General features: G+C 41.8%; 1 protein-coding gene across 3 annotated transcripts in view; it reads right to left on the reverse strand.

Annotated features, from left to right (window-relative positions):
• Window positions 1-10,667, reverse strand: part of LOC120726989 (potassium voltage-gated channel subfamily KQT member 4) — a 58,524-nt gene extending 47,857 nt beyond the window's left edge. Inside the window, exon 1 of one of the 3 annotated variants that reach the window (XM_040021086.1) lies at window positions 10,566-10,667. Coding sequence is in view for 2 of the 3 variants with exons in the window: in XM_040021084.1 (XP_039877018.1) it covers window positions 1,542-1,843 (302 nt within the window). In the remaining variant the exon portion in view is untranslated. Of the gene's footprint in view, window positions 1-1,541; window positions 3,368-10,565 lie in introns of those variants that run through there. The other 2 variants (XM_040021084.1, XM_040021085.1) reach the window with 2 other exon arrangements.
• Between the last annotated feature and the right edge of the window lie 41 nt (window positions 10,668-10,708).

The raw sequence follows: 10,708 nt of genomic DNA on the forward strand, positions 1-10,708 counted from the left end.
AGGCCGTGACATCTGAAACTCGATCTGGGCACCTCCGAGTGCCTGCTTTGCCTGTCTAACAGAGAAATAACAACAATGGCAGAGCCACGATTCGCTCCAACACCCCAGTAATGTCAAGGAGAATGTCACAGGCTGCCACCCTGTAAAGGCCATCGCTCTTAATGAGTAACACATCAGGTGGAAGAGGTGCATGACACATAGTCCCGTGTGTGCTGGAAATGCATGCTCACAGTCCTGTAGCAATGGCATAAGAAGAAACAAATGGAGAAAAGTGAAGTGGGTTAAAGTGTTGCTGTAGCATTTACTGACGTGCTCTTGTTAATATACAGACAGTATAGGATGTGGACATGTGAGAATCACTGCCCTGAAGTGGGATTTCCCTCTGTTATAAACACATGATGGCACCGGCAGGCAGACAGCTGCACTCTTCTAAACAACGACGCAGAAAGCACGACCCGGTCCGAGGAGCTCCCATACATGAAGCTCTGTCCACTACATGCCAGCCGCAGACACAGCTAGGGAGACAGGTGCCGGTGCACAGCTGCCCGAAATTTCTATTCTCTGTATGTCCTGTACATGTGGCAGAATTGACAAATAAAGTTGACTTGACTTGACTTGACTTGACTATGCTTGACTTAAAAAGACGCTCAAATATAGTGAGACATTTAGGCTAACACATATATGCAGCTTTGAATTCAAATTGAAGCGACGTGAAGAGGGTAAAAACCAGACTCAGTTGGGTTTTATGTCTTGATATAATGAATGACTTATGTCTCACATACTACTCTTAAGTTGCTGGTGTGTCAGAGGGGACCGGCACCACCAGCAGTGAGCTCATACTCTCCCCGTGTTTACATGTTGTATATACGTTCTTGAACATAAGGCCATACAGGCTCCTTTAAAAGCCCCGACTTAATACTTTCTGCAGCAGGAGAGTTGCTTTAGTTTCACATCTATGTTTAATACACGCTTTTAATTGTAGTACTCATCTTTAGGCTTCCGGTGTTAGGGTTCAGAATGAGTTCTTACTTCACCGGTGAGGAGAGTTTCTATTTCTTAATAGAGCTTTTTTAAAATTTATTAATCATTATCATCATAATCCACACTTTTACTTTTCAGCGCCTTGAGTGAAGCATGTAAACCTACAAAACACAAACTTCAGACAGACATCAAAGTGTTCACAAAATGACTATGATTTAAAAAATAAAATAAAAATTCCCCCATGTGGATTAGAGCAAATTAAATTTAACATCATAAGTCCCCCTGATGATTAAATGAGACAGAGACAAGGGGAAATTGAACAGCAGACCCCATGTTGAGATGATGTATGGCATATGACCAGGCTAATTGCGGCATAAGCAACTCTGTTGGCTAATTGGGAAATTTATCTAATAACTGCTGGCATGCAGAGATCAAAAGGCTGGATTGGGAAGTCCAACATTTTCTTCTTTTTCCAAACTTTTTGATACTTTTATAAAGTTATTGTTTAATGTGTTAGGGATGTTCACACTCACACAAAATTAAAGCCATGACACACTTACATGAATGCATGGTAGATGAATGCCCATCCTCTTGGTCTTTCTAGCACGTTGTACAGGCAGTTTTGCAACTTTCTGTAGCGCTTGCTTGAAGCGGACATGTTGGCCCGAGGTCCGGGCGGTCCAGGCAGCGGGGTGCCCAGCAGACCCGTGCGGTGAGACGGGTGTCCGCGCTCCGGAGTGGACGGCTCGCTTCTCTCCGTCTGGACGGCGGTGAGAGCCACAAACTCTACGCGCCTCTCGTCGTTCGGAGCCGGAGGCGCCAGCATCCTGATGCCGCCGTTGTTTGATGGACTTCCTAACATCTCAAGGCTGTCGCGATTAAACTACAGACAACTTGACACGTTTCACTGGATCATCCGCAGGAGCGCAGAGCAAAGTTTGGACCAAGTCATAGTCCGACTGAAACTAGTCCACAGCCTGAGTTTGAGTTCAGATTTAAAAGTTATCTGCAAATAAAGTCGCGGCCGCAAAAGACGAGATGCACATGCACAGTAGATGTTGTGTAAGCGAGTCGCGCTGAAACGGGACCTCCGGCGATCATTGTTAACAGTCAGGTGTAAGAAGTAATCAGAGGGGTGCAGAGAAGTAATCACACACACACGCGCGCACACCAACTCCGAGAAAACTGAAAGCAAGCTGCTAACGACCTGCCATCACTTTGCAAAAAAAAAAAAAATCATATGGGCTCAATCAAGTGAAGCATCTATTCCGCACACTTCACAAAACAAGTAACCCGCCAGGACAGAGGCCGTGCAGCGGATCCATGGTCTCTAAACCGAGCCCAGCAGCCACAGTTGTTCATTAAATGAGTCTTAGCTGTTTCTTTAGTTCTAAACTGGCAGACACAGCCTCACCACAGCCGCTAACATCAGCCTGCTCTCCCCTGCTTGTGCGTCTCTCTGGTCCAGCGCTCCCCTGCTGACTGGGTGGAGAGCTCAGAAGTGAAGAACATCAGCGTGATGTCAAGAACTGCAGACGAGGAACCCTTCCAAAAAATTATAATAATAAAATTAAGAAGAAAAAAAGACCAAATATCTGCAGTTGATTTGGAAACGCGCACGAAGGTGAGAAGCCCGCTCTGCGCTGAGTTGACGCGCACAAACAGAAACGCTAGCGGGAAGGACTCTGCGCACGGGATGGGTACGAGCGTGGGATGCTCTCAGCGACTAGAGGCGCACTTTTTCTGTTTTGTTTTTTTAATGACGCTTTCCGGGAACCGTGAGCGATCTCTGACAGAGCAGCAAAGTTAGCTGGTGAATATACATGCTGCTAACAGTTTGCAAGTAGTGAACCGGACATCATCTGTGAGGCTTCCAAAAAATATACATGGAGTCTAGGGTGGGGGTGATCAGTCAATCTGGGGATGAAGTGTAAGAAGGGTCTTTTTGTGTACGTTCTAATATATTTAAAATGTATTCAAATGATTTGTTAAATGTTTGTTGTTTGTTTTACAAAAATGTCCAGCAGTGTGTTTTATTATTATTTGTTTTATTCTAATTCACACATCACTTTTAGCTCTTTCCCCCACTCACCTCTATGCCTCCTATATATATGTATTTATAATTCTTCCCTGTCATCATCATTGTGCGCTCTAGCTCTCTCTACACTCTGAAGTCATCACAATGATCACGATATGATATTATCAGTAATTATTATCAGTAAAGAGGTCGTTTTGGTAACGGCATGACTAATTTTTTTCCGACTTCAGTGTCTATGGTCATCCTGTCAGTATTTTAACCAGTGTGTAATCATCTGTTTCCTCGTTTTCTCACAGCTCTCAACTTCATTTTTTCTTTTTTCTCATTAAATATACCTATATTTAATGCATGTATATACGGTAAACTATATGATCAGTGCAATTCACAATTCCATATAATTTTTAAAAGTATTATATTTCTACTTTTTTCTTCTTTTGGAACTTGTTTACTCAAAATTTCACCCAGAATTAGTTGGTTTTTAGACTCGAATGTGCATTTTTTACATCCATGTTGATGTAAATTTGACCTTTTCACCCAAAAAACATTTGCTTCCACCCCTGACGATTACCAAAACTTTGATCAAGCATTACACTCCCAGCAAAAACTAATCTCCCCTCCTGCACACATTTTGATTACGTTGTTGCTTTCCGATGATAAAGTGTTCAAACAACAAAAGTTTAATTTGACTTTCCTTGAAGTGAAAATGCCACTTGTGTTTATTGTGGGAGGAGGTTTGAATCCATGGCTACAGGAGTTTTGGACAGCAAAGACAGGTGCTCTGCGACACAGCAACACTGATCACCACAGACCGCTACCCCTCCATGGACGCAGCTTTCTAAATCTATGACTGTGACACACAGAGGGGCTTGTGGTTATGACACAAATATAGGGTTATGGAGACTGAGCCCTGTAGAGACATCACCTGTCGGAGGAACTGAGGAATGCAATGTGAGGTAGTCCCCAAACTCCTGCTGGCCTGACTGTATCATCTGGCGGCCAAAAAAATGACATCAGGGAATAATGATATAATTCACACTGATGTGTTTTTTCTTTAAACCTAAACAAGCACCGGGTCAAATGTTCACAAGGAGAAAAAGAAGAACAACAAACCTGCTTTTTGTTTCTTCCCTCCACTACCTCATCACTTCCACCTCTGACATCTACTTCTGTCCTCTGCTGTTGAATGCGAGTGAAGTATATAATGATTCATCTTGAATAAAAGCAAACCGCACTCTCAACAACAGAAACTGACAGCCTGCCCTAAACATACATTCAGCATGGTGTAAGTTTTACGTTGTCCTACAACAATAGCAGAGGCAGGTTACTCATGCTAACTATGTGCATTCCTGTCAATTGTCGTGCAGCAGTTTATGGAACATGCAGGTCGGTGGCATGAAACGTGGGAATGCAGCTGCAGTCTTTCACAAGTCACAAATCTCAACAATATTCCCTGGGCTCGCTCCCATTACATAACATAATATCACATAATCCTTAACTCTTTACTAGCATCTCATATAGACACCAGCTGACAGCTGATCTTTACAGCGATGACTGGTGAACTCTTCCCAATGGATGTTCTGCTTTTAAGGTTCAATCAATTATTAAGTATTGTTTGTTTGTTTGCTTTAGTGTTGGCATTTAAACAGACCTTTGGGCTACAATATTTAATCTGGTTATTAATTGATAAACTTTATTGATACCTGCAGGGGAAGTGGAATGTCACAAGTCAAGGTGACATAAAAGAGTGGAAAATTAACATGGCGGTCAGCATTTCCGCATAGAAAAGCTGATTGCTAGAACCAATTGAAGATTGCAGTGCTTTTATAACTGCAGCAACAATAAGAATGAATCATTTTGGCTTACTAAAACAAAGTTTGACAAATTTCTGATTGGAAGTTTTACAAATATCTGATTTAAAGACATACTGATTGTTAGAAATCACAGTGTTTGTGAGACAGGGTAAGGCCGGGTTTTATTTTGAATTACAATTATCGGAGAGGCATGCAAACTAGTCAAAACTATGCAAGTTAATTTAGGGATAACATTTAGGGTGCAAAGTTACAGCCCAGGACTTTTAAAAACAGGCAAATGTACGATATCTATTTCTGACTTGGAAGGTGAGACTGACAGAAAGATAAAGGACAATCAGTGGGGGAAGATGGTTACATAACAGTAGGGTATTGTGGATCCTAACGCTCCCACCCCACAATGACATCCTGTAGGAGGAATCCCCCCTACACTACAACCCTCTCTCTTTTAGTCCGGTCTCCTCTCCTCCCCTCAGCAGTCCTAATGAGGACCGGCAGCAACCTAAGAAAAAGCTGTTGACAGACATGTCAGCTTTACTTGTACCCTCAGGGATTAAAAATCAAAGTTTCGCTGTGGCAAAGCTACTCCCACCCCCGTCTCTTTCTATTACAGTACCCTTCTTCAACGTTGCTTTCATCTAGTAATCAACACTAAGAGCTGGGCAGTGGCCTCTGAGCTGAAGGCGGCCCCGTGACAACAAACAACAGCTGAGCGAGGACAGCGGGTGGTCGAAGGCACAAATGTATAAAGCTGACCACGACGAAGAGCTCTCGCACTCATATACACAGATTTGGTGGCACTCATAAACAACTCTGGTGTGAAGCTGGAATTACCCTTGGAGATGACCCAGAGTGGACTACAGGGGCCTCAGTGTTAGGAGGCTTCTGCCCTTTATGCTGTTTTTCCACCACACTTCCACTCCTCCAAGCATACACTCACGCTCCACAGAGCCCGCTGAGCTCCAGGAGCCGACAGTCACTCAGGGAATCTATGGGAACGTAAAAATACTCGCATCAGCAAATGCGCGGCACACATAGTACAGCGCAAACTTGCTCCGCTCGACCCCATCAACCTTTTATTTCCACTGCCGACGTTTACTTACACCACTTAATGGCTTTCCCAGACAGCACGCTTGTTTGTCTTTATTTAATCTCGTTTCTGTGCTGCTTTTCATGTATCTCCTGTGTCTCCTCTTTAAAACAGATCCCTTCTTAAAGGGAAGACCTCAGAGGACAAGGGAAAGAGGAGGAATATGTACAGGGCAGTCGAATTGTTGATATAGCGTCTGTTGTGCTGGGTTAATGTTGTTGTGATAAGTCTGGTTATAGTCTTTGGAGAGTTGAAATTACATTGTCAAACAGCGCTGTGCTTGAAGCAAGAACCCCCAGTGAGCTGCACAGTCCAACCATCACGTAGACACTGAAAAAAGACCAGCAAGTGGATTTCCCCGTTCCAATCAATGTAACAGCTCGCCATTCAACTGTATGAATATGCCAAAGTGTCAACCACAACACTTCATGACTAAGTCAGGAAATGACAGCGTGGTGGGTAGAGACGTCACTCAGTGGTCCATTCATAACCAGTCAAAAGCTCCTTTGTAACTTACTGCAACTTTTAGTGCCACTATAGAGGTGAGTGAACAGGCTCCTCAAAGGACCCTGCAGCATTTTACTAACACTCACAGGGGGTAGAGGGGGGCACACAGTAGACACTACCTCACTTCCATCAGTCAAAAACAATCCTGAATCATAAATCCCCGAGCTAAAAAAAACGACTACACACACACACACACACACACAGTAACACACACACACACACACCACACACATACATGTTAACACTGTGTCTGATTTCTAAAAATAATGAGAACACATACTGCCTCGTTTTATTTAACAAACGGTTAAGGGCTCAAAGGAGAGATCGGTCCTTTATTATAAACACCAATATGAGTTTGAAGTTGTATAATTTTTGCTACATTTGACACATTTGTGCAGTTTCAGTCAGAGTAGCAGTGCAACTGTCAGATCATATGGATCACGTTTATCGGGGGGGGGAAATCACAATGGTGACGTAGAGGTCTCAAAAACTCAAATATGATAGACTGGACGCGACAGAATAAATATAGTCATCTCAGCCTGACTGTCAGCAGCCCCGCCCACCTGCTGCTCAAACCTGTGTGTGAGGGGCAGCCAATCAAAAGAAAGAGAGAAACCTGTTTCTCCAGCTGTGGGTCATAGTGAGAAGTTGGAATAATATTTTTCTTTAAAAGATAAACAAGACTTACAGTCTTTCACCTTTAATCATATTTGAATTATTATTTTAACATTTTCTTTTACTTTTTTTGTATTTTTGATAAAAATCCGTAGAGTATGAGCTTTTTTTTAAGCTTCTGATTTTGCATGTGCCAATAGGGACTTTTTAAAACTGTGAATCATACTAATCTACTGTTGTAGAGTTAAAAAAAAATAAAAATGTGGAGCTGACAAAGGACATAATAGGCTCCAATTAAAAGATCCAGGGAGTCTCATGTGAAGAGAGGCTCATGAACATTCCTGCAACATTCCTGATTCAACCAGAAGTGAATCAGGAACAGTTGTACCCTGTAACCATCTTCATTCAGGAAACTACAGATTAAAGTTGGGTTTTTTTGCTGAATAAATATTAACTGATAGAAGAGAATACATTAAATCCCAGGTACATAGTTGGAATGAAATAAATTTCTTAGTTGAGATGGGAATTATTTTATACCTTCATAACTTAGAAGATCTTCTGCAAGCACGAAGCCTTTGTCGAGGTTTACTGCCTCAAATTTTCAGAAGTGACGTGGGTTAGCACCAGAATTAAACGGATCCTTTCTTTGCCCCTGATGGCAGCTTTTGCACCATGTTGCATTCAAACAAACTGATCATGTATCTCTGCCTCAGTGCTCACAACGTTCAGGCTCTTTGATGCAACTTTAATGCGCAGAATAGCTCAGCTGCTTAACCCTACAGTATAAGCTTATTATGAACAGACATAAGCAATACGAAAATTACTCTACATGGATCATTGAACTGTCACATTATTCTTATACAACGCTGACATGCCAAGACCTGGGAAGAGCTCACACTGAAGCCTGACAATGATTAAAGGAAAACATCCTGACACCTAAGAAGGAGAGAAAAGAAGATCAAACACGAAAGCCGAGTGAAAGATGATGCTTAGCCTCCAGCCGAACTCTTAACGTGGGTTTGTCACAAAGTTGGTGAGGGCATTTGATGCTGTGGCCAAATCACAAGGTCTAGACCACAGCCAGAGCAGTGAGCTTGAGTTCATACGCCCAAAGCTGATCTTTGATCTGACCAGACGAGGCAGCCAAGAAAAATACCACCAGACAATCCTTTTCACGCTCAACTTAAGCTCAAACATTCTCACAATCCTCGTTCCTCTCATTAGAAAGAGCCGAGCATGAGTCTGCATTCATTAATGCAGTTATTGTTCACTGATTAAGTCGATTAAGAAAGGACCCCCCGGTCAGAGTAATGTTTACTTGTGCCTCCAACTACCATGGCTCTAGCAGGGAATTGCAGAGTGAGTGATATACATAAGTGCAATTTTTTAAAAACACAATTTGATTGACCAGCATTTCAAAGTACTTCCACTTTTGAACTTTGACTTTCAGTTAAATATGACATTTTATTAGTATTTTCTCTTCCACCGCAGTTATTTCTCCTTCCCTTCAAATTTTATTCAATTCAGGTTTATTTATATAGTGCCAAATCACAACAACAGTCACCTCAAGATGTTTTATACGAAAAGGTAAAGACCTACAGCATACAGGAGGAAACCCAAATAATCAAATGACCCCCAAGTGACCCCATATGACCAAGTACTTAGGTTGGAGAAGGAATGCAGTCTGATCTCACAGGAGCTGAGCGGCCTCTAGCCAAATAACTCGTGACTCTATTGTTAACCGCTGACCCTTTGTGGCACACAAAGCTTTTCCAGGACAGCAGCACTGCTCACATAGTCTTGTTTGGGAGCGGCATGGATAGATACTGATGGTGCGGTCGTGAGAGCACGTTAAAGATAGATTTGATGATAAATGTTACTTTTAGTGACATTACTCTTACTGAAAAATAATGAACCTCTGTTTGGACATAAATCAGGTGCCCAATTGCAGTATATCAGTAGTGTTTAAAATGTGTTAGATCAGTGCTGCCCTCCTATGGCCATTTGGGAAAACAACAACAGGTTCCAATCTGACATAGTAAGCACACGATTGTTTGAAATGAGTTTTTGTCTTTTTAAACTTGTAAATGTTAATTGGATTGTTCTTTTCTATTCTGTCTACCTGAGCACTCAAAGCGCTATATACAACTTGCCTTATTCACCCATTCATACAAGCACTTTTTTTCTATGCATAATTGCTTACTATCTAACATTCACACATTCATACCCTGATGAATGCATTGGCAACATAGTAACCCAAAGTTGCTCTCCAAAGGATATTTGGCACAGAGTGGAGCAGCCCAGGACTCATACCACCAACCTTCCAATTAGTAGATGACCTGCTCTACCTCCTGAGTTACAGCCACCCCAGCTCGTCAGGCTACCTGAAGCCTGCCTTTATCACTCATTTTCAGAAGAATGCCTTTTTGTTTCTTAAACCACCTACTGCTGACCATGAATCATTAAGTATATAAAAAAAGAAGTTTAAATTGTATCTTTAGTCACTTTGTTACCAGCAGGCTGTAACAAAAGGCACATAATTTACTCCAATTTCTTAAGCTGAACTTATGAAAAGAGACACAGATGACCCAATTTGACCTATAATATAATATTGTCGCACAAACAAGGTGACTGCCAGAGATATTAGCTGAAAACCTGAGATATCTCTGTGTAGTATGGAGTGTTTCCTTAAAAATAAAATAGATGAAACAAGTGGAGCGAAAAAGAACAAGGATCAGGCCTGAAAAACTATCTACAGCAGGTGAGCAGAACCTGAAAGTCATCCATCTACTGTTCACTGAAGCATCTTCAGAAATGGTCTCTGGAAGGGTGGCTGCCAAGAAGACATTCTTAAAGAAGGGAAACAGGCAGAAAAGACTGAGGTGTGCCAAATTACACAAGAACTGAAATTAAAAAAAAAAAAAAAATCAGTGGCAACAGGTCTAAAGGAGTGAAGAATCCAAATTTGACATTTTTGGTTCAAATCGTTATCAATGTGTACAGAGGAGGTCGGCAGTGAGAGTCTACAGCCATCTGTAAAACATGATGGAGACTCTGTCGTGGTTTGGGGTTGCTTATCAGCTAAAGGTATTGGGGATCTTGTCAAAATTGATGAAATTACAGACACAGAAAAGGATTTTGATCCACCATGTAATACCAACAAGAAATTTAATAAAAGCACACTGGGATAGAAACACAAACACCGGAATACCATCAGTCATGGATTGGCCTCCTCAGAGCCTGAGCTCAAAAGTACTAAAGCAGTGCAGAAAAATCTTGACAGAAAGCAGAATAAAAGGCAGCCAACATCCGAGCTTTGAATGTGCTGGAGAACTAATCCTGATAACGACTTAAAGACAAGAGATATTGCCATTGAAGCTCATTAGAATTGTACAAATTGTTTTTGTTTTATATACTGTATTTCCAATCATATAATATGGTGTATTGTATTTTGTAAATCACTGGACCCATTTTCCTGCCAAACAGCACTATATGGCAAAGACCTGTTGTGGTGGGACGTGTCTACCTGTAAATATAGCATATGGTGATGCCTAGGTTGGTTCAGTCCTATCTCGTGGTCCTGGTGACTTTCTCTCCTGTCTCCCTGTATACTAGCAAGGTGCTTAACTGCCCTAAAACAATAAACAATGGAGACATAGATTAGCTCTT

Source organism: Simochromis diagramma, unplaced genomic scaffold (genome assembly GCF_900408965.1).
Source record: "Simochromis diagramma unplaced genomic scaffold, fSimDia1.1 OVJJ01000753.1, whole genome shotgun sequence".
NCBI lineage: Eukaryota > Metazoa > Chordata > Actinopteri > Cichliformes > Cichlidae > Simochromis > Simochromis diagramma.